This window comes from Strix uralensis, chromosome 17 (assembly GCF_047716275.1).
Source record: "Strix uralensis isolate ZFMK-TIS-50842 chromosome 17, bStrUra1, whole genome shotgun sequence".
NCBI lineage: Eukaryota > Metazoa > Chordata > Aves > Strigiformes > Strigidae > Strix > Strix uralensis.
This window is the reverse complement of record NC_133988.1, coordinates 3,931,353-3,956,993: the sequence shown is the minus strand read 5'-3', so window position 1 is coordinate 3,956,993 and position 25,641 is coordinate 3,931,353. Positions and strand designations below refer to the sequence as shown.

The following is a 25,641-nucleotide window of genomic DNA, read 5'->3' as shown; positions in this document are numbered from 1 at the left end:
ACTGACAAAAGCTAAGGACACAAAATGAGATGTAATGCATTTCTAAAGCAACTACATTGCTTCACCTGTGGAAGTATTCTTTTAGCCTGTCTACGCAATGACTGGGTCAGCAAATTAGTTGTATACAGGTTCCCCTCATGACTGAAAAACTGTCAGACAACACAAGCTTTGGTGTTCCCTAAGTGATCTCCTAATATTCCTGAATTATACACAGCAATGAGTTCTCTCTTTGATGGATCTCCTGACAGGATACCTCTCTTTGCTAGCAATTCTTCCCACTTAAAATCCAAGCCTGCCTACCTGGAAACTCCCCCTCCTATCTATTATGGATAATCACTCCCCACTAGGATTCCATCCTCCTCTTTTTTTTTGGCCAAGGTTTAAGTCTACAGAACACTCAGTCCTACAGAGACTTACACCAAGCTCATCTTCATCTGAATTATCAAAGATATTATCTAGATCATGAAGTGATGGAGCCAGATCCGTCACCTGTGTGAGGCTACCAGAGCCTACTCGGCCTGCAGCGTTGTCTTGCCGGGTATCTGCCAGAAAGAAAGGGAAAAACACATGAAAAATGGAAGCAAAGAAACACAAAATCGCCTTTTTTCAATTTCTCACTCTAAACAGGGAACAAGCAAGAATCACTAAGGCTCCTTTTCTATGATGTAGCCTAGAAATAGCCTTGCATTCAAGTGTTAAGCAAGCACCAAAACTCATTCAGAAAAGAATGAAGGTAGCTACTGCTCAACTTTAATATTCTAAAAAAAATAAATTATGTTACTAAAGAACAAGCAGAATCAAGTTTTTTCCACCTCAGGAGCTCTCTATAGATCTCATGGTACAGTAAAATGTTCAGTATGAGCTTTTTCTTTTCAGATTTTATTGCATAGCTTTGAGTATTTTTGCTTTGCAGAGTGAAATAAAGAGCTTTTACTCACCAGTCTTAGGAGCAGAACTGAAAATAGACATGGCATCTTTTCCATCAGGAACTGGCGTAGAATGACCCGTTGTGGGGATTTCCTTGGTACCAATTCCATCTTCGGACTGTACAAAAAATCCAAGAGTTTTTTTAATGGATATAAATTTAAGGTATGTGAGAACAACTGTTTTCCTATGTCAAGCCAAACTCAGGGCTCTCGATTAAATACTTTGAGAAGCAAAAAGAAATTTAAGAAGGGAAAAGAACACAGCTGTCTGCTGTTTGTCTGTATATTGGGAAAAACATGAAGTAACATTGTGTATGATTTACAAAGGATTCTATATACATCAGTTAACTTTGATAGCCAGTAGAGATAATTAGCCACCTCAATTTCTTCAGAAAACCCATCTTCTAGAATTTTAAATGTGGTGGCTACCTGCACAAGAACAAATGAGTAGCCAGACAATGAAACAGCTTCATAATGGATACAATACATAAGAAGTATCATGCATACAGGTCAGGTGATGACCAAAGAATAGTGATCAAATTGTTTTCTTTCACATATGGAAGAACACCTCTAAGGAGATGTTCAAACCAATGCAGCATCCCTGCCACAAATCCTCTCAGCAGAAGGCTACCCTACTTTTGCTCAAGGAAAGACAGATCAACTTGGGCTGGAGAGATCTGAGCTTTGCAGTGAGGTGATATGTCAAGCTGAAACAAGCAAGTAAAAAAAAAATAAAAACAAACCAGCAAATTCTTTCATCTCTGCAACTGAATATAAGGCTCAAAGTATTTTATTTCTTAGCTTAAATCTGGAAGCTGCTGCTGGTCAAGCTGAATATACACAAACAGAAAGTATTCCTTGCAACAGCAGTGTTGTCTTATACAGGTTCAGAGGGATATCAGCAAATACCAGGTCAAAAATACCATAGTGAAATTAAGTTTTCGCCTCTGAGCCAGTGTAGGAAAGAAATACATAATCTCTCTCATTTTGATCTGTGGAACAGGCTTGTGTCTTCCTGAGAGCTGTAGAGCAAATACTGTGCTGCAGTACTGCAAGTCCAAGAAGAACGTTAATGATAAAACTCTGGATTTACATGTTACCTTGTTCTTTTTCAAAGGATCCTTCTCAGCCCCAAGTTTGCATTTTTTATTGCCAGTGAAGCTGTACTTTATATCACCATCTTCAAAAGTGTAAGGATCACTAGCATCTCCCAGGCCTTCTCCAGGTTGTTGTATTAGAGGCAAGGGGTCAAGATAGTTCAGTGTCTGCACTGGTTTCTGCTCTTCCAAAATTTTAAACCGTTTATTAGGTTGTGCTAAGAGTCTGAAAGTAAAAAATAAGCAAAGCCATCATGAAACAAAACAAACATACCTTTTACAGCAAAGAAAAACAACAGCTCTTAAGATCTGTAGCTGTCACACACAAACACAGCCCATGTCTCCCTCCATCCTCCTTGATCTAGCAGAACTATGTTTTTTCCTCAAATAAAAGATGCATTTGCCTACATTTAGTATTAAGCATCTCACCAGATTAAGAACTACTTTGGGACAACGAAAAAAGAATTAATCTTGTCACGACATAATTAAAAACACTTTGAAGTACACAAAACCTTTTCAGCCTAGAAAACTGCATTGTAATTACCAAAATCAATGTTGTCATAACTCGAAAAAATCTTCCTCAATTAATTTTAGCTTATACATTTCATTAACTACTCTCTTTGGTATATTTTGTCTATTCATTGTCAGAATGCAAAAGTAATTTTTAGGCTGGCATAAAATTAATTCAAATTCTCACGCTAAAGTTAAAAGTAAGTAAATAAATATATTTGTATAAAAGAAAATCCATGTTTTAAAGGATAAAAAAAAGAGACAGCTAAAAATTCTTTAAAATTTAGGTAGTTCGTGTTCTTCACTGAGGAAGACAGTGTATGTTAGCCATAGTTTTTCTTAAGTAACAGTTACAAGAGCTTAGTTAGCATTTGCTCTTTTCTGTGTACAGACTAGAGAGACTGTTAGGATTTTCAGTTTCAGTCCTACAGAGACTGAAGCCAATAGTAAACCTACCAATTTCAAAGATCTGACAGCAAATTTATAAAAAAGCAGTATTATTCCATAATATAGTATCAGCTACTACTCACAGAATGAGTGGTACAGTGCAATTTTAAACCCACACAACTGGATAAACCACACTGAAGTGCCTCTCCAGTGCCATAAACAGAATTCCACTCAAAACCAAGCATTTATATAGCTGGAAGGTTGTATAACTAAACACAGGTTTTCTTTTTTTTAAATGATCAAATGAAATAAGCTTAATAAAACTCTTCCGTTTGCTCAAATTGGTGTGATATAGGTTGCAAAAAGATTTATCAGTTCTTATAATGTCCAACAGAAAGCTAAGTATAAAAAAAATAAGGCATACTACGACAGCACATTTCTAGTTAAGTGTTTAATGTTATCTCCAGCATACATCATCCTTGATGTTACAGCGAAGCCTTCCACTTGTTTCAGATTCAACTGAAAACAGAGTTTGGTCATGCTTCTAATTTAATAAAACCACCACTCAGATCAGTGCACACTCTTACCTTTTCAGTGCAGTGCTGTCCGAGTTTATTTCCATCTTGGCATCATACCTCTCACACGGAAGATCTGGCGGCCTGAACTCTGGATCGTCACTTGATGGGACACTATAGGTCCTCCACTTATCTAGTGACTCATTGTTCTGAATTATCCCACAGTATAATGCTGTCTCACTGACCTCTGCCATCAGAGGTAACCTCTGTCCGACAAGGACTGTCCTGTCATCTAAGCTGGGCAAGGGCTGCAGCTCCAGCCCACTGCCATAGAGTGCTGGGTTTACGGGTACGGAAGGTGGGTCCAGATTCTCTGCTTCCTGACCTCTTGGCTGGGGGCTAAGTGTGGGAGGCAGAGGGGAAGTAGGGGAATGGGGTGAATCCATAGGATTCATATTAATTTGCTTGCTTGGATTTCTAGCAGGTATAGATAGCGGCTTCTCGTATTTTCTGGAATTAGGGACTTCTAAGGAGGGCTCCATTCCTGCTAATCCCAGTTTCTGCCCTGATGTGTCCTGCTCCATGCATAGCTCTTCAGTCACAGAGGGCCGATGGTGAAACGGCATCATAGGCCTTTTTTGCAGTTTATCTCCTTTTTCCTGTCTCTCTGTTGTTTTGTGCTTTGAAGAGGCGGGAGGTGGCAATGATGAAGATGATGATGTTCCCACGCTGAATCCCGGCTGATTTATCGTTGGGGGACGGCTTGAGCCAGCAGCACAACGCTGTTTGAAAACCTTGTGCCTGAAAGCAGAGGCAGAAACAAGTCACTGCATGGTTTATACGGTTATCTGATCTAAGGGAGAAAAAAAAAAAAGACCAAACCCAAAGAACAGCATTGAGAAATCTTATGTCTATTCCTGATCTTTTAACAGATTCTGGAATGGTCACATGATCTGGACCAGGTTGTTTAAACCAACTCGGCTGCAGTTTCTCTGACCTACAAAATGGAAAATGACAGTCTCCAGAAAATAGCATTCAAAGGAAAGATTTAACGTTTATAAAAGCTTAGTGCTGCTCAGATGGAAGGTAATAGAACAAAAAAAAAAAAAAAAATCCAAGCTACTGTTGTTTTCATTACCCTAAAGAAAGATAGCCTTTCAAATAAAATGACTGCTGTGGAACTACACCACTACTCTTGCACACTCTCGAGCATCTGTTACAAAAGATACAGATCGGAATTGTTTTAGTTATGTTCACAGATGCAATACAAGGCAGGATGCTTTCACAGCGCTTTCCTCCTCCATATCAGGTAAGGAAAAATAAGTACTCTAGTACAAAAACAATAGGAAAAAAAAAAAAGCAAAAAGCAATTACCAACTGATGAAGAAAACATGAATAAATATTTCAAAATATTCAAACCAAAAAATGCAGTAATATCCAAACTTATTACTGGCTTCATATTTTAATATGGCTTTTTTCAATTTGTATCCAGTATCTTTGAGACTGGGAAACACAGGACTGAATTTCAGTGTTTCAGGTACTGCTAAACAGTATTTTCATCATATAGCTGATGGTGGTCCCCAAGGATGTTACAACAGGGACATCTAACTCTGTCCATATTTTTATTGGCCTTTTTTGTTGTTTGGTTTTTTTTAAGCTAAGCAGAAATTGAAAGATGTATTGTGCTTACTATTTATACCTGTTTAGAAGTTAAATACCATTTCAAAACAAATCACTCTATCCCTATTTTTGTTTATAAACAACAGGATCTCGGACAGCAATAAAACATTTCAAAACACGTAACATGCTTTCTGCTCACAAAGATAAACTACATTATCACAAGTGGACACTGGATTGAAGAAAACCAATTCTGCTTTTATGACTTAGCTATGAAAACATTCACGGTTTAGAGTACACAGTGGCTGTCAAATGGTACAGATACAACTTCTGGTACTTGCTACATCTTTTCCCTGTAACCATCCATGTTGTGTGGTATTGTCCTGGCTTTCTTTGGGGGCTTTGCTGTTATCAGGACATGTTGCAAATTCTCTGCTGCAGCAGATGGTCTTTAGCTGCAATCACTCATAATGTGGAGCTAATGCCCTAGGAACTGAAGATTTGCCTTAAGCATGTTCTTGTAACATTTCATTGACTTAATACTCCATCATTCACCATATTTTAACTGTCCACAGAAAATTATTTTAGACATTCTGTTCTTCAACACACAAAGTTGTGTCTATAGAAGATTGAATTTGATGCTGAGTACCAGACAACCCTTTAAGACTCCATATTTAAGATTTTGACATTTGTACAATACATAGAATGGGCACAGTCATGACTAAAAAAATATCTATATGCCAGTAGCTATCCAGTTTCTGCAGCTATACAGAAAATTTTTACTGCTGTTTGAAATCAGGTACCATCTCAATTTTAAGGATAATGCTTTAAATTCCCAGTTGCTGTGTTTACTAACTCCAGCATGATGTAGTTATCACTGGAGGTGTTAAGAGGCAGCGTGAAATTGCAAACGCAGCTGCAGCTGTTCACGGAATCAGGTTTCCATCGTCCACTATCGATTCCCTGTGCTTTCCAGGTGAAGATGGACCTCAGTTTTCCATAAGAAACACTTGGCATCATGACAAAACATTTATCTGTTCCACATTCTTGAGTATACACATACAAGCAACATATAATCAGGGGTAAAGAGCAAGGCTACAGAAGAGCAACACTTTCACTTCAGATACAGCAGAGAGTTTCCAGGTTGAACACTCTGTCTGCCCCCTGTATGATGCACAATTCCTCTGCATCCCTTTATCTCTTCTTCTAAATACACAAAGAAGAACTGGCTTCATGAGAAGTCAAACACAAAAGGTACAAGGACACAATCTTGCTTCATTCAATTTTGGACAATGGAAATTTCTGATCAACAACCCTTTGGAGATTGTGAGAACACTATGTTCCGAAATTTCTCTGTACAGCCAAATCTATACAGAAAGCTCTGCAGAGACTGCTGTGGCGGGTACCACGCTTCACGATTTGGTTAGAAAATATATTAATTTTACTATTATTAACAACAGCATTATTTTCTAGTTTGCCTCGCTGTTAAAGAGAAAAATAAAGGACAGAAAAGAAAAACATCTATGCCTCAAACAGACAAAAAGCAGAGAATAATTTCAGCCTGGCTGTTTTGCTGACCATTATTTTGGCAAAGACCACTACTGCAGCTGGGGAGGGGCAGGGGGGACAGGGGGGGAATGAGACAGGAAAAAAACCCAAACCACCAAAGAGGTTAGCATAGCACAATCAGCATCTCTGGTTGATCATATGAATGACATTTACATCTGTGCACACTTAAGGAATAACTTCTTCAGGTCATAAATACATCTTTACCAATCTTACAAGTAGATGGTGACCCTTAGGAATTAAAAATTTCAGTAGAAGCAGTTTCAGAGAACTATTTCACTGGAAACTGTCTCTCTAGCCCTGTAACATCTCTCTGATAAATTTAGAAATGGTTAAGCAGAATTAGTGGTGCTGGTTTGCCCTTCCTGAGTAGCACTGGAACTTTAAGCATTCAACAAAGATGACAGATAATTTAATAAACTCTTAAAGTGTTTGTGTAAGTGAGCTGTGATTTCTTTTTGATCAGTTGACAGTGGATGACCATGCTGCAAAGGTTTTATACTCTCTTGGGTGTTCGCTGGTGTCTGATGAGTCATGGCAGATTGACACGGAGTAAAGTGATTCTTAGGGATATTTTAACTCTTCCTCCAAACAGGGACAGTAGCACTATGCCTCAGTCAGGATGCTCTGAAACTTAGGCAGCTTCTGCCCCTCTTCATCATGAGTCTTACCACTCCAAACTCCAAAGCTCACATCTCTGAAAAGCCTGAAGGATGAGTTCATTACAAATGAGAAATGTTTGAGTGATTCTAGCCCCCATTCTCTAGTCTAGGATCATTTTTCCACTCAAGTTGACTACTGCAAGTGATAATGATATGAGATGCTTATCAATCACCTGAATATGAGTGATGATTACAGTTTTGATATTAGAGTTTCCTCTTCTCTCAGCTAAAGCATAACTCCCTTTTGTAAGTGTACCTCTGTCTGAATTAAAGAGGGCTCTTCCAGTATGATAAATGCTTACTCTCTTCAAAGCTCACCTGGAACAAGAACAACTGACTCTTTGGACTGGATCCACAAAATCCCAAGAAACAGTATTGTTAGGAACTTCCTCTTCCAAATTTGCAGTTGTAATTTGATTCCTCCTGAAGAAGATAAAATTATTTTAATAGTTACCACCTTTCGTATAACAGAATTTTTTTAATGCATATGCATAAATTCACATATGTTCCCCTCAAATTGCTTCATTCTACTTCACCTTTGAAATGGAATTCTGTATTTAACAGTAGTTCCCTCTAACTCCTTAAAACTTATAGTTTGATTTAAGTGGGAGGATGGTACCAGCTCTACGTCAGATAGCTCTGTCTAGAGTTTGAGCACAAGAAGGAAGGGGCAAGCAATTTAAACTGAATCTGGAACTTCTAACATATCCCATGAGGAAATTGCATGGAAATAGTGAAAAATAAAGATTTCAGGGCACACCATGCCATGAATATACTCTAAATCTCCAGTAATAAAGGCCTATGATACTAACAACATGAATTTACCATATCCTTGTTGACTGGAATTTTAGTCCAACACATGTAATGTAATGCTTTACAAATACTACCCTTAGAATTCTAAATATCAAATATATACTGCTTGTTCTTCAGTCACCCAACTTTCAGTCTAGTAACTGCAACTGGAGCTAGAAACTGCAATCAATAAATCTGAAAGCATCTAGCTGAAAGCACATATAGATTTGTAACCTCAAAGACTGTCACCATTAAGATACACAACTGCAAATACAATGTCAAGTGTTAGGAGTTTTCAGCTGAACACAGCAACATATTTTCTTTGATAATGCTGTTCTGCATCATTAGCTTTGATTACTGGCAAAAGAATTCTATGAGAAATAACATTATCTAAGACAAAACTATTAGAATTTTAACTATGTCTGTTATTAATAAACAAACCCATCAGGACTGCTGCCTTACTTGGACTGTGACCTGTTGAGAATGCATTCCTTCCAGACACGGTGAACCATATGATTGTGAAATTTTGGAGCAATCTTGCCTGATTTCTTTGGACTCTGGACACTGACTGTCCCCTCCTGTACAGCTGAATGGCTAATATTGCTCTGAGAGCATCCACTTTCTCCTGCAACATAAATTAAGCATTAATGTTATAGCTGTTCTTAATATTCACATTTGATACTTTTTCCTGAACGGACTTTCCCTCTTATAAGGCTACTGACTACACAGATATTCACATTCACTGGAAAATCCTTAAAGCATCATTATAAAAGAGTGACTAAACTACATTTCAATGCAACACTTGCCTTTGGGGTAACAAAGATGGCACTGGGTTATACCAGGTATATGTACTGCACCTCACGTGAGATAATATACTCTGCTGCTTAAATGGAGGTAGCATAGACAGCCCCCTACAGCCTTGTACTGAATCTCTAAGAAGTAGTGCAGATAGGAGTTTTTTCACAGTTATCCTGGATGTTAAACTTGAACTTACATTGCCTTTGATGAGTTGCTTAAAAGACTAAATTTATTATAATATGGATGGTTCTAAAAGCATCTATTAAGAAAACCAATAATTTATGTAGACTAATTCAAGCAAGAATCAGTTCTTTATACTCAAGATAAAACCTCACTGAAGAACTGAACAGATTAGTCTGATGCTATTTCTTTATAATATGCTTGAATTGAAACACGAGAATCAAAACTTGCTTTGGTAAAATCTTACAGCTGAGAGGTTCTCAGTAATAATGCATGATTATCAAAGAGACAGCAAATGAAGATATTACTTCAACATCTTAATAGCTTGAAAACTGATTTATGTTCTGCACTTCATTTCTTTCTCTGATGCAGAAACCTTACCAGCTATTGTATAAACAGATGTTTCTTCTTCTAGTACAAAATATGGTTTTGTTTTACATTAACTGAAATCCAACACAGTCCTCAAACACAAACTACAACAGTAGAGGGAGCTGCAGGCTCATTTGGCCTGGCCGCTGAGTAACACTACTCTGTGCTCTGGATGGAAAAGTAAGGAAGGATATGCTGCATTTTAACAAGGTCAAATCAGTGTACAGAACACTTCGTCCTCCTGCCTGATGCAATTTAAGAAGCCTTAAGAATGAAAGGCTGAAAGGATTCACTGCTATACATCACTGCATCTAACAAGGTAATTCTGCTGATTTCTATTAGGTGACTTTCAAAATAGAACTTTTAAAATTGTGCACAAGCTGCCGAACTCTGTATCTTCTCTGATTCTTCACGCTTTTTTTTTTTTTTCCCTCCAGTTAGACCTTCCCCAATTCTGTTTTTGTAAAGAATTCTAATTAAAAAAACCAAGAGGCAGTCAAAACCATAAATCCCCAGACATACCGAGGCTTGTGGCTCTAACAACTTATTTCACTGGCTTTCAAATGTTCTACAACATTGTGAACTTGACAGATGATCAAAAAACAGGTCAAAACTTCAGAATTAGCCAATCTGTCCTCCTTTGGCAGGGGGGTGTGTGGGGGTGTGGCAGGAAGGAATGTGTGTATATAAACAAACATACTGCACACACACATACATCGCATACATCAATAGCAGGACAGTTACAGCTGCCAGGAAAAAGCAGTATGATGGAAAGGGAAGGATAGGAGGTATGAGAGGATAACCAAGGAGCTACCAGAGCTTTCAAGTTACATTTGAGTGCATTATTGTTTTTCAAAATTCTGTAATATTTTTATACTATACAGTACAGCAATACATGGCATAACATGAAACACAACTTCACAGCAGACAAAACCATTTTGTTCTCATACACTGACAGTAATTTTTATCCATGAAAATCACTGAAAAAATACTGGAACACACACGAATAACTCTGTCACATAATGGTATAAATACTGGAGGACACAACCAGCCACTCGCCAGAGGTCACTTCACAATCCCTATGGTGCAGTTGGTTTCTACACATGAAAAATGCCATTCCCTAGTTTCAGGAGCAATTTGTTTCATTACATACTTTAGACACAAACATGGAAAATATGGTTGAAAGAGACTTGGAGAGATCATCTAGCCCATCCCCTGCATCAAAGCCGGATCAACACATTTGACTAACCTGTTCTTTAAAACCAAACAAACAACCCCCCCCCAACAAAACCCCCAAAACTCCCACCCACCCACCTCTCTGCTAATGGAAATCATGTAGCTTCCCACCAGCCAATTTATTCCAACACTTCTTTATCCTTCCTCAGAGAAAGTTTTTCCTCATGTTTAACCTAGTTTTGCTTTGCTCCAGTTTAGGTTCATTACATACTGGTTGCAGAGAAAAGATTATTCTTTTTCTCCTTTTATGTCTCTGAAGACTGTTACACCGTCTCTCCTTCAAATTTCTCTTCTCTAGACTAAACAACCTCAATTCTTTCCATCTTTTCCTGTAGGTCCTGTTTGCAAAATCTATAATCACTCTCACTGCACTTTTCTGGACTCCATCCAATTTGTCCACATCTTTAAGTGTTCAAAACTGGACAAGGTACTACATCCACATTTTCACTAGTATGGGGCAGAACTGAAGTATTATTTACGTGCTTCAGACTAATCCAGTTTATGTATCCCATTTACTGAACTGCATGACATATTTTTCCAATCCATTTCTCTCATTTTTCAAGGTCTTTTAAAACGGTGTATGATATAATATAAAGGAATCCTTTCATTGTTCACTGGAGAGGCACCCCTCTGATACAATTTCGTATTGCCCTCAAACAATAGCAGACATCAAACAGAAACTGTGATGCCAGATTGGACAGTATGAACACTTTTTAGATATTAATAGTTTATAAATATTCTAAAGTAGAATCCCTTTGTGATATTGTAAAAGTTTAACAGGGATCTGAAAAATTTAAAAATACAATAGCACACTAAAATATGCATCAATAATTCAATGTCAATTATTATTTAGATGTCTTGCTTCAGGTTAGTTACTAATAAGTTTTTTGCTTGTTTTAACTATCAGTTGCCTTGAAAAACACTATTCAAAATTAATTTAAATCTCACATTCTATACTATTAGCAGTAAATACTAAATACTTTGATTGTCTTCATATACAGGCACTGTTCATGGACAAGTGAATCCAGACGAGTACTTCCCTGGCAATGAAGCCAATGATGATTAGTTTTCTTTGGCTTTGCATCAAGATTGATCCTCTTGGTGTGACAGAACTATCTAATGAAGGCTAAACTAGCTTGGTAGCTCCCTGGACCTCAGTTACGCTATAACAAGACTTCTTTGTCCCCATATGGCTGCACAGTCTCACAGAAACCTGTAGGAACTTCATGTCTTCAACACTTCTATTGCTCTGTGAAGTTTGGTAAGCACTAACCAACAAGTTCAAAAAAAGTACAAGTTCAAGCAGGAGAAGGTTGCCCAGTGGCGAGTGGTCTCTAATGATTTTGCTAATGTGACTCAACTCAGAGAATCTTTTGTGAACTGAGAACTCAATTCCAAATAATAGTCATTTGCAAAGGACAAAACATGCCAGTACTTGTGAAATTATTATTAATGAAGGTTACAAGGAGAGGCTGAGAAAGCTGGGGGAGGAACCTTATCAATGTATACAGATACCTGACAGGGAGAACAGAGAGGATATAACCAGTGGTATCCAAGTGAAAGGCTAAGAGGAGATGGACATAAATTGAAATACAGGAAATTCCCTTTAAACATAAGTACTTTTTGCTGTGAAGGTGCTCAGCCATTGGAACAGGTTGCCCAGAGAGGTTGTGGAGCCTCTGACCTTGGAGATATTCAAAACCTGACTGGACAATGTCTTGAGCAACCTGCTGTACCTGACCCTGCTTTGAGCAGAAGGGTTGGATAAAATCATCTCCGGGGGTCCCTTCCTACGTCAACTATCTTGTAACTCTGTTAAGAACTGGCAAGTCTGTAAAGAGCAAGTTCAGAAGACAAACTACACAGAAAAAAAATAATCAGTTGTAAACATGCCTTCGAAGCATTATTTGAGGGGGGGGGAAGAAATAAATCACTGAATTTCTTTTTTCTATATGAGGTTTGGGGTTTTTTTTTACTTTACATATCTTAGAAGATTGCACTCAAACAGACATTTGACTCCTCTGTTCCTTAGTTCTCATTTGAAATCACAGTTCTGAATTTTTTACAGGATAATCACACTACCAGCAACTAATCTTAAGGTCTTGTCTGTATTCCAGATGATGACAGGTTATAGATATTTATTTTCATTTCTGAGAAGCAACAGGATATACACATTCATTTCAATGAAGCAAGATACTGAGGATCTAGTACCACACATACCAAACATTTGGATGGCTTCTGAGATTAGAACTAGTATGGATCCAAACACTTGAAAGGGGCATACTCTAGCCAGACACAACACATAACTCACAAATATGCAGCATTCTGTTTGCCACCTGCATGTGATGTGAGCCTATGTCAGACCTTATGTGGGAAGCCCAGCTCCTTCTTACCAGTCCCAGAGACTTACGTGTTTCTTTTGAATGGCCCTTAATTAAAACCCAACTGTGCTGGGCAAAAAGAGTAGCTAGCATTTGCAAATGTTTATTATACCAACACGAATGCTTAGTTAAGTGCTGTATTTCTAGCTCTTTACAAAAAGAGCTACACATTCTTGTACATTCACTGTACTCTTGTACCACAATGAATCAACACCCTCCTCCCATCCCAACACAAGAAAACAAACATAAACACTTCATAAACACTGGTAAAATCTGTCTAAAACCCGGTCAGAATCTAGTCCCTCAGGCATTTGCACTACTGCACAAAGATAACGCAGTTACAGAAAACAGAGCTTAACTGAATTCACAAGGTTTTGTTTAAAGATGTGTATTCTTCAGGGTGTTTAAAGCACTGGCTTTCATTTACCACAGACCTACAGAAAAAGTCTTCTCCTAACTTTCAGTCTATTCCCTGTCTTTAATCTGTTACTGTTCACATAAATATCCTCACTTATCATGAGCTATGCAAAAATGAAAGACTGACTCCAGCCTCCCAAGTTTATTGCTTACCCATAACGGCCTGCTCTGGAGAAGTGGGTGGAGTGAGTGGCATCCCACAGGTACTAGCAGGATCTTTCACGCTTCCAAGCCCCTGCTGTCCCACATTTATATGGCCTCCAGTATTGGCAGTGTTCTGTGACATGGGGATGTCACTCTGGGAGATGAGAACAAAGGCTGAAGGATATACCATCCTTACACCACCTACAAAGAAATGGAAGAATAAAAGTCGTAAAAATACCTGACAGTATTCAGCAACCCTAGCTACTTCAACTCGTTTTCAATGTCAATTAGACAAAACTTACTATCCGAAATATAAAGAGCAAAGGAATTTCACATACTAACATACATCTAACCCTCCATAACCAGTACAGAGCTGAAACAAGTAGCTTGATACTGTGAATAATAGCATGTGGGATACAGGGAGTACAGAAGCTTGAGGCAAGATAACTAGTCAGATGTTCCAGTGTCAAGAGAGCTACAAGAGAAGATAGGAAAATTATAATGGCTGTTTCTGATTAATTAGGGGTTTTTTTTAAATCATGTGGAGGAAAATAATCCTTCAGGCAGAATACTGAAACTTACCAACAATGACTTCAACTGCCACAGGGAAATCATTGTCATATCCCAACTCTTCTTCCTCTTTCATGCCTTCTTTTTTCTTCAGCACCATAGGGTAAAAGTACTGCCATTCCTCCATCAGTTTACGAGTTGCTGGGTCTGACATCTTATAGGACTGGCCCGTGAGTGTACCATTTAAACCGTAAGGGCTCACCAAAACTGCAAAGTAAGAAACAACAGTCCCTACAGTATTTATATTTCAACTAGGCAGCAGCCAGTCTCTGGCTGGAGTCACTGTTCCATCTGCATGCTGATTTAAGGATCTGTCTTCAGGGGAAAGCTACTGCAAAATCAGGTGAGGGTGTGAATTTAAAGCTACGTTACACTGCACCAGCTTCCTGTACAGCCATCCCTACTGACCCAAAAATGGACCTTTTACAGTTCAGTTTAATAATTTCCACAGTGAACTAATCTAAGCATACTGAAACAGCACTCACTATGGCAAAGGGATGACCATACATGGAAGTAACAGAGGACAGATATTCAACAATAGCGTTTTTACCAGGAACATATGGTACTAGAGACTTCTCAGCATTAAAAAGGGTAGAGGTAACAATATATGAAGAAGACTACAGCCGATGACAAATAAGGAGAACTAGCTGCTCAACAACAAGTATTTCCATTCACACTCAATTTTCCTTGCACTCATATTTGATTTGAGAGTCAGGAATACAGCTCACTGAAATAAAACCTTCTATGATTTAAGTGTCTGAGCCTCTGTCAAAACGTCACATTTAGAAACAAAACGTTTTTCAATAAAGCTTCTATAATTTAACATCTCTATAAAAGCTCATTTGGTAAGTCTCTGGGTGTTTGTTTACTGTATATTTAATTTTATAAAGATGTCTTGCTTTAATTGCTTTGAAATTATAATTTTAGACTGTAGTAAAGACAGTATAACTCAATGACTCAAATATTCTTAAATTTTTTTTGATGTAGAGCATTGCAGCGCTATTGCATCATGAATTTCATGAGCCATTAAGTTAATTCTGTAAAACCCTAAGCTTTTACAACGGCAAACAGTCACAGATACTTTGATTTTTTAATTGTTTCTGATACATTTTCAGACACATACCTTTTAAAGAAAAAAAAAAACAAAATAGTTGACAATCTATGAATGAGAAGTACTCCCAAGTTAGATAAGCTCAGTATTTGCATTCATGTAGCACTGAAGTTACAGATTTGAGCCCACTGACCTAGACACTATGAAAGAAAATCTAATCAGTGCACTCACTCTCTTAAATAATAAGTCTTTTTAAACAAAAATGATTAATTTGTTTTATTTACTATATGCACATACCTTTAAAAAACAATGTTAATGAATACAAAGCTCTGGAAAATTCCCATACCATTTATGGCTGACTATAGTGTTGAAGTCCTAACAACATCTTCCCTTACATCCACAACTTCCTGAACAGAAATTTAACCCCTTTGAAGAGTTACTTAATCTTACTTTATTCACCTCTGAAGATAACATCACCAGGAGCGAAGTCCCTGTCACACAAAGTTCCAAATCCAGCTGGACTTACCTTGGAACGGTGATGGTGAGCACTGGGCCATATGGATATGCTCTTCGTTGATCAGGTAGATTGGCTGGTGTTGAGCAATCTCCACACTTGTGCACACATTGCTTTCCCCGTGAAGAAAGAATGTGAAGGCACACGACAAATGTTCACTGGAGGAGGGGCGAGACAAACAAGAAACAGATTTATTGGCATGTTAATGAACTCACAGGAGGTAGTGATTCCATAGTCTTAGAGGTCAAATATGTACTCTTCTGTTTTGTCACTTGTGGCTACTGAATACAGGTTCATTGACTGACTGATAACCATATATGACAGAATGACAATGTTGGCAACTCTCTCAAAGATCTGTTTTCCAGCTTGTTTCAATTAATAAGACCATTACAAACAAGTGGGATTTTAACCAGGATTCAAGTAGTAAAAATAGGGGTCTTCAGAAATTCTTCAAAATTCACTCTGCAATGGGCTCTAGAAGAAAAGGAATAAAAGAGGAATAGGAAAGATGTTTGTCTAACACCTCGTGAGCATCTCCATTAAAGAAAATAAAAGCATGTGAATGTTACAAGAAGTTGACAATGGTCTAAGACAAACCATGGATTTGCCACTGACAATTAAACTTAATTTGAAATGAACGGTATTCAAAATATTCCCACTTTATTCTACCCATAGAATGACCTCCCATCATAGAGAACTATTTGCTTAAATATTCCTTGCCACAAAGCCACAAGAAAAACCAAAACAAAACACATTTCATGCTTTTTATCATCATTTTAATCAACTAAAAATTTACAGAGCTGAAGTGGTAATTATGCAGTATTTTTTCAGTCCTGTACAATAGCTGTGCATAGTTTTCTAGCTGTTGGCTTTGGCACTGCGCCAGCCATAATGTAACCAGTATTTTAAGACAGCTCTTAACTACCTTCACCAAAAAGAAATAACACAGGCAACTATAACAATTTCACTATAGTATTTACGTCAACTAACCGCTCTATGTCAGCTATTTTTAAACCAAGGCACTGATAGTCTAGAACAGGAAGTTGTTTTAATCTCACTAAATCTCAGAATGATTCTACACATCGTTTAGAACAACTTTCCGTCCTGTACTAGAAGTTACTCTTCTCTGAACCTCAAATACCACCACAAAAAACCCAAAGAAAATGGTCAGCTGAGAAAAGTCTGGAGAGAAAAGGTTCCTTAAACACTAGATAACAACTAAACTTCCGTGGTGTTATCATCCTTTATTCAGAAGTACTTTGTAGCGACAATTCAATTCCATGAAATAGGTTTCATTAGATTTCCATTTTCACAAGGGAAACAAATTTCACTATTCATCAGTGTTGCAGAAGTAAATTGATCATTAGTTGGGGGGAGGAAATGGGACATGGGACAAATTAGATCATAGATTCCATGTATTTCTACCCAGCTATCTCACCCCAGGAAGAAAAACAAATCAATTCATGTTAAAAAAAAAAAATAATTGAACAATGGACATACAAGAATTACAAAAATAAAAGCAAAGCCCAATTATTTAATCAAAACCCATTAGTTTCCTTACATAGGATGAGAGTCCTTAATATAAGAAAGGTCTTAATAAATAAAAAATAATGAGAAATATGGTCTAAGATCAAGCAGGGATAATCTCTGCAAAGAGTTCGGCATGCAGCAGGTCAGCCTTTCTAAAGCAGAGAGCAAAGCTATTTGTAAAGTAGTCATTTTTAACTCCTGTCTTTAGGATATTACACAGAAATCCTCCTGGTTCTGCAAGCTTCCTACAGTGTTTGACTGTGAAAGTCTTGCTTGTCTTCTATTGAACTGAAGAAAAAAAAAATAGCCTTCTGGGACCACACAGGGACTCTTTCAAGTCTCTTGCAAAGTGGTCTGGCATTAACAGATCATGTGCAATCTTATGCAACATTCACAACTATCTATAAACACTGTGAGAATAAGAAATAGACAAAATCAGAGTTTGAAAGACAAAAGACTCATTTGTTTTTTCAGGGAAGGGAATGCGTGCCACTAACTTTTTCAACTGAGAATCAGCTAATATCAAAATTAGTCATTAAGTTCAAAAAATTAAATAGCCTCGGACTAAAAGTGTATACAATTAATTACAGGAAAAAGGATATACAAATACAGTATTAGCCCATTTTACTTTCCTGCAAGTATGACAGATTAAAGAATAATAGTAATGAATATTACTACTCATGACCAGCAATTAATACTTCCATCAGTGAAAGATGGATCATATCTAGCACTGGAGCCAAAGTAAATCATGCTCAGCTATAGAAATCTCAGTCGCTCAAGGATCCCTTTTCTTCAGAGCACAGCTAACAAGTCCTTCTGGTACGAAGCACTCTCTGCCGAGCAAGTAAGCCTCCAGCTGGCCTGTGCACACCCAGCGTTAAGCTTTCTTTCCTGCTCCCTTCCTTAGGCCTTCCTCCTTGGGGGGGATCTTACAGGGCTTTGCAAGAGAAGAAACAGTTACAGAGATTTTATGCTCCCCCTGGTGCCAGAGTCATTGCTATGAGCCTAGCTTTCAAGACCAAAAAATAATAAAGATCAAGGCCTAGGGACTTCCTACACTCCTAATAAGCTTCTGGCAGATTCCGAGTAAAATGTTTACTTTAGTAACAAATATGAATTTTATTTCCAGAAAATAGCGTCAGCACACCCTGTGATGTACCCCACTCAGGCATGTACATCCCAGCCTCCTGACATTCCCGTCTTTAGTACATTTCACACAATTCCATAAATACCAAGCTGCAGAAATCACTCTCGCTACAAATGTGAGACAGACCTCTGAATAAAATTCAAGTAGAAGAAAACTTACCAAGCTAAAAACAGTCAGCCTTCAGCAGCAGACTGAGCATTAAGGCTTTACTTTTTAATAACCATTCAGCTATAGCTCTACAGTATACATCAAGACCTACATACTTCAAACTGAAGTTCTAAAATACATGAATTGTTCAGGTCCTCACTAGAGTCTTCCAACAGTGTTTTATCAACATCCAGTTTTCTTAACAGATCTACTACTCTTTGTCCTAACAAAGGCACCATAAAAAAGCTAAAGACAAAATGCAGATCAGACTAGAGTTTCTAAAAACATTCAGCACTATGTTCACTGATTTTATTTTATTTAAATTTATTTCAACCTAGTTCAAAAACTGAAGCTGACAGGCTTCTGAGAATCCACTCTACTATCTCTCCAGGTTATTAAACTTCCTCATTTCTGTACTCTTTCTTATCTCTCTGACATTCAAAATATCAGAAACCACCAGAGAGGCATGTGAAACGGCTTCCAAACTCTTTCCTCTACAGTCTGTTGGAATCCCTTGAGCTGTCAGTTTATACCTGTTCAGAACAAGTACAATAATAAAAATACTACCAATTTTGAATAGCTGCAGCATACATTTACTTTGCATGGATTAATGAATTACACAAGGAACAAAACTAGTTTCAGAATCATGTTTTTGAGCCTGTACTGCTACCCTGAGGAAAGGGAGAAGGGACAAAGTCTCTGTAGGTGAAAGGGTGGAAGCAAGGTGACCATCCTGAGCAAGCCACCAGACATTCCTGATCCTTATCAGGGGAGTACAACGTGCTTTTTCCCTAGAAGAAGTCCCAAATCAGAAACCTGAATCGGACTGAAGCATCTAACGCTTCTTTAAAAAAAAAAGTTGGAGGCATTTAAAATTATTTATGCCTTGGGTGTAGTATAAAGTGAAAATGCTTAGCCACGTACCCACAAACTTAGTATGAAATATACTTCAGATGGATTAATTCACTACCTACCATTTAGGGTTTGAGGTTTTTAATTTCATCCTTTCCTTGGTTTTTTTTCAGGCAAACAAACAGTGCCACCAGAGACAGTGGTAGCTGCAGCAGTTTTCCATCAGGAAATTTCAGCACAAACTTAAGTAAGACCTACTCTTTTCATGCTATTCTATAAAAATTAGAAACATTTAAAAAGAATGCAAATCTCGAACGTGATTCTCATCACACTACGCAGGAATTGTCTCCTTTTTACAGGTACCTTTTCAGAAACCTTTCTTTCCTGTGACTGATGGCTGCCTCAGTTAGGATGTCATCTTCCCAAACAGAAGATATAGAACATATATAGAATATATGTTATTTCCAACTACAGCTGCATTAATGCTGAGGTCTGAAAAATGCTGAGCCCTCTGGTCTTGAGCCAGCAGAACACTTGAGCATATACTTTCAAGAATATTTCCACTATATTCACTGAGAAAGACTTACGTGCTAAAATTAATGTTTAAATAAAAAGCTGCTATTAATAGAAACACAAAGAAAACAAATGAAAAAAATCACTCCCCAATTACACAGTGACAAATGTTTTATGCCAGTTCCCTTAATTTTATTTTGAATCTGTTCTTGGTGTTTAGATCCCTCCCTTTTATGAGCAAGGAAATTGATAAGGAAAAGCCCCAAAGAAGAGACAGCGATGTCAAATAATCTTTTGTAACAAAAGAAAAGATCTATGTCCTTCTCCTAAGTATTGCAGGTATTCTTCTTCCTCCATAACACAGAAAAGTCTTCTAATAAAGAGTACTTACATTAATCAAACCTTCAATTTGGTACCTAATCACCTGCAACTGACATCAACTGTCTTTCCGATGTTTCCCCTGGGATCTTCATTACCTTAAATAACCTTTGAGATACCTAAAAATGTAGCTGAACACCTTGTCAGTGTAATATTTAGGACCTCCCATAATCTTTATGAATGCCAAATCCCTCAGTTACTACGAATGACTTAAAGGAAATAACACGACATTAAATTTACTTGTGTATAAAAATCAGATGAGGATTATGAAAACATGACCATGTTTACACTACACAACATTGGCAGAGAAAGGAGAATATCTGATGGATTTACATATTTTTTCCATTTGTTAGTAGGTTTATAAAAATACCCAATGGAAACTGTGCTAGTCTGCATTCAAACTTTAAAGAGATTACTTCCATAGAAATAATCTCGATGAAGAAAAGATCAAGCTATTGCAATTTATAACTGAGCTTTTAATGTATGTACTCAATGTACGTCTGTGTGCGAAGTCAAACTGTACCTCATATTTCAAAATACCTCATTTTGGATGACAAATGTGGAAATCAATTACTTCAGGGAAATAATAATTAAAAAATGCCAATAACAATTACTTTGGGATCGGGGGGAGGCACCAAGAAGAATCTATCAAAAAAACCTTAAAAGAACATCACCTTATTTTTCCTTATTAGAGGGATATTCCAAAAACAGTTTTATGATATGAATTTTATCAGTATTATTTTAATGATTTGAAATAGTTCACTGAAAAGTGCTTTTATATTTTGAAAAGCACTGGCTGCTGTGCAGCACACAGTTTCTAAGCTGGGTTTCGTCCCAAACACCACAACCTACTTACACACCCAGAAAGTGCAATGGGAAACAGATGACAATACTGACACTAACGGTCACTCAGAAGAATGTAGTGAAAATTTGAGAATCAGTATTTGTAAACATTAGTCCTGTTTTTAGAACAATTCCAAGGATGAGAATTTTTTTAATACTTATTTCTCTACAGTTGAGCTTGAGCTCCCTTTCCCTGCCACCAGGCTGCTGGCAATCTCTTGTCCATCTCCATTAGTTTATCAGCAATTGTCTATAAAGCCACTGACTGTGTACAATTAATTACATTTTATGATCAATAAATTGTATTGCTGTTCTAATTCCCCTCAAAATTAGGGTTGGGATCTGAAAGCCCTCAACTCACAGTTACCCCAAAACAGCTTTATCAAGTCTGATCTCAGAAAAGAGGCAGCAGTACTCCACGTGCATTAGGAAAAGGGACGGTCGTACCAATGAGACTACTCACTTGTTCGATGTGGACTATAAAAAATAGGGCGTGAAAAGGCTCTGCACAGGTTTGGAACATAAAAGTAAGTCAGAACATAATAAAATAATTTCCTTTAAATTTGTCTAAAGTAACAGGACAGTTATTGCCAGGTCACGGTGATGGCCTGGACAGGAGATAGGAGATGGCAGCACCTGGACACACCTACAGTCAACAACACTCTCGAGCAGGTGAAAGTAGATTAATAGCCCGGTATGAAAATTACCTCTTTTTAAATAATCTGGAAATAAATATCCTCAGTGAAGTTTGAATTTGAATAAGCTTCCACAACCACCACAGACTGAATGTAATGGGAAGAGAGAAGAAAGGCCTTCTGCTTTGACTTTAGAGAAGTCAGCCCTTCTGTTCCAAAGCATAGTGGCCTATGCATTCTCTTTAAATGAGAGAAATGATGTACTCTCATAGCACCCAGATCTCCAGTACATTTCTCTAGGACACACAGTGGTCCAGTTTAGGGGCTACAGGGACCTGCCAGGCAGCTGTGTTAGCAGAGAAAGCTGCTTCATGTACACCAAGAGAGCAGAAGACAACCTGGAACTGCAACTTCATCAACAGTGGCAAATAAAAAAGGCCAGGACACATTTTTCTGGCCCTTAGGGGAAATAGCATGTTCATATGGTAAAACCTCTTCATCCCCAAAGGGAGGCATTGTCCACACTGATTTACTGGAGATGGTCCTTGGCTGTGCTGTCCCCAGAACCTCTGCTGGCATTGCCCTGGAAGAGTGCTAACTGCCATTGCTCAAAGCCAAGTAGGGAGCCTGCAACAGTAAAGCAGTCTGGATGATACACGGCAGTTCTTGAGATCATGACCCGTCTGGGCTAATAAGTAGTGTAGACACAGTCTGAGGCACAAAACATTTATGTGGCATTTCTCAGGCTTGCAAGAAACCCATAATATACTTCCTGCCTACCAGAGAGCTGAACGTGCCCAAGCTGAAATAAGACAAAGTTATTCAGAAGTACAACTGCAGTAGTTCACAGTATACATTCAAGAAACCTGACATAATTAGTAACAGTTTTTGCAGAAACCACAACTAAACAAAAAAGGAAAGCATTTCCAGACATAAGACAATTCCAGAGTTTTCTGGATACAACAGCCTTCCAACAAATGGTAGGCAGCACAAAGCTGACCACATTTCTGTACTAGGCATGAAACACACAGTTGATTTCTCCATGCTATGGCCTCAGACGCAGGCCCATACTCAAATATGTGAAACAGCAACCTAGAGCCTATTTTCGTGCTCTGTAACTCCCTACATTAACCACTGGTGATTGAAGACTTGCTGCCCAGCTGCATCCAACATATGCTGTGTGTCAGAACTGAAGAGAGGGTTGTGGCACCAAACTGCAGCAGTCCCTTCAGCCAGAGCTTGTTTGGAGGCTAATAAAGACCCAGCTGAAACCACGTGTTGCAGCCATTTCACTATATCGCAGGATGTGAAACATCTTTTCTTCACGTGACACGCTGTTGTCTCATGAACAAGGGAAACCGATACCGGGAGAAACCTGATTACACAGGAAAAACAGTCCGTGTTTCTATAGCCCTTTCTGCCCAAAGTCACAAATTTTTGTATGGCAGAGAATATGAATACAGGAGACCAAGTTGCAGAATAAATCATATTGCTTTGACAATTATTCCTTTCCTCTCTTTTGCTGTCGCTTTTTCTCTCTTTCCATCCCCTGCCACCTCACCCCCCAAAAGAGGGGGGAAGAGAACACCAGTTCCCAGAACTACCCAGGTCTTTTAATGATTGTATTTTATAAGTCAGTATGTTGTCTCACATATTCTGTTGGATTTTTTTTTTTTGTAAATGTATGAGATGCACACACAGAAACTTGGTATAAATATTAATTACCTTTAGTGTTTTTCCAGTGGTGGAGTAAAGTACTAAGATAACAGTTTCACAATGCAGCAAGCATTTAGATAACGTTATCTAAACACTTTCTGTGTTACAGACTTATTATCTCAACACTTCCTCAGTTGTCACCAACAAAACCTCTTGCCAAGGCTAATATATGCCTCACTATCGAGACTCTCTCCCTGATCCCATCTCTAACAACCTTCTATTCTTTTCTCTGCATAAATGTATGCACAAGATGACCTGCTAGCCTGGGGGGATACTGGAGTTTATACTTCAAATGGATACGTCAGTCTGCAGCATGACAGGGCTAACAGCAGTATGAACACCTCCAAGAAGTCAAGAGGAAACTGCTGCACATCACATCTACTAACATTTTGAGGAGTAATTATACTGTAGTCTCTCTGCGTGTAAGATCTACTTCAAGTCTTTGCTGCAGGAGAGGTCACGTACAACGTACATAACCTTTACTATGAACACAGTACAAACTGCTCTGCATTTTCTGCGCTGGCTGTTTACAATGTCCTAGATTAAGACAGTTCCATGTTTGTTTTTTTTAATGACCTTAATAAAGATGGACTGGGCTATATACAGAACAACTAACAGGGCTTACACGCTGTAAGTAAATTGTACTGTGACAGTGCTCAAGCTTAGTAGGAGAGAAGTTTTCACTTTAGGAAGAAGATCACCTGGCTTTTGCCACACGACTTCTGCAGGGAGGAACACGGTCTACAGAAACAGCCATCTCATTATTTCCCTGAAACCTACACCTGTAAAGAAATAAGCATCTTTTTACAATATCTTAAAGCAGTGTTTAATATTTAGTTTGGTTTTTATTAATGGATTATGCAAAATGTGTAAGTAGCTCCTCCAGCCTACTGGCATTGTGAGATTTTCTTCCATGTACAACTGAAGCAGCAGTTTTATTCCTGCAATCCTCCATGAAATACTACACCATAATAGGTGAAAATCTCCCATAAATATTCACAATAAAAACCTTATTTTTCTGTATTAAGTGTTGCATGTTGAACATGGAAATTTATTGATTACTAACTGCACATGTGTATATAATGTGGCTTGTCAATATATGCTGCTCAGATCTAAAATTTGCTTCTCATTATTTTTAAGATGAACTGAAGTAATTCCTAGACTGTTAGTTACTAAAGAAATAATCCAAAATAACACAACATCCCTGAATAATTTAATTAGGCAGCAGGCTGCCATGACTACTGCTACATATTTCTTTTCTCTATATCCAGGGACAAATCCTGCTCTTCGTATCAGTTAATACCAAAGGCAGCATGGAGTGAGAAGGAGGGCTGACAGGCCCTGGATCAAGGATAATGTTCATCTTCATACCATGTATGTGGAAATACAGGACAATGACAGATGGCACAAGAAAGCTTGGTCAATACATCTGCTAATATAAAAATTAACCAGTTAAAATCAGAGTATGGCAATGCAGGGTTTTTTGGTTAACCCTTCACGACTGGAAGCACAATCCATTCTAAACAGCTTTACATGATTCCTGCTCTGCAGATGGGACGTGGCTCATCTCTGTAACACGATGCCACCTGCGGATCAAACACAGGGATCCGAACAGTACTACTAAATAGGTGGAGATCATGTGCATCTTCCTACTAATACTTAAAATTATGAACATTTAAGGTACTTTGAGTTGGAAAATATACTGTCTGCAGACAAGATTATATAAACAGAGAAACAGTTTCCCTCTAACAGAAATTCAGATCACTTAAAAATTTTATGTGCTAAATTATGATTTTTTAATAAAATCCAGTTTTTACTAAATCTAATCAATACCAGGTAAAAATGACAAAAAAAGAAAAAAGTCTCATGGATCTATGAAATAAAATTTCCGCAATGAAATCACAACCAATATTCTTCCCTTAGCAGCGGGTAAATGATGTAGTCAGCATTATACCACAATGGATAGCTCAAGGCACTAATGATTACTGAATGCATTTTTGTTTTACATTTGTGTTACACTTCAGAACAGCGCTGATTTAGAACTGCAACTATTTTGAATTATTTAAAATGTCAGTACCAAAAAATGATTCTACAAGTTTGTCATATTCATTATGAATATAAACTCATTGTGATAAGACACTGCGTCCT

The 25,641-nt window shown here is 37.9% G+C and overlaps 1 protein-coding gene across 2 annotated transcripts in view; it reads right to left on the bottom strand.

Moving 5' to 3' along the window:
• The window catches only part of MED13L (mediator complex subunit 13L), a 201,580-nt gene that overhangs the window by 41,358 nt on the left and 134,581 nt on the right, over nt 1-25,641 (bottom strand). For both annotated transcript variants that reach the window (XM_074887679.1, XM_074887680.1), the window contains 9 exons: nt 15,745-15,890; nt 14,180-14,374; nt 13,607-13,798; nt 8,535-8,697; nt 7,599-7,703; nt 3,508-4,236; nt 2,027-2,249; nt 939-1,044; nt 418-542 (listed from right to left, as the gene is read on the bottom strand). In XM_074887679.1, the coding sequence (XP_074743780.1) occupies nt 418-542; nt 939-1,044; nt 2,027-2,249; nt 3,508-4,236; nt 7,599-7,703; nt 8,535-8,697; nt 13,607-13,798; nt 14,180-14,374; nt 15,745-15,890 (1,984 nt within the window). The remainder of the gene's footprint in view (nt 1-417; nt 543-938; nt 1,045-2,026; nt 2,250-3,507; nt 4,237-7,598; nt 7,704-8,534; nt 8,698-13,606; nt 13,799-14,179; nt 14,375-15,744; nt 15,891-25,641) is intronic.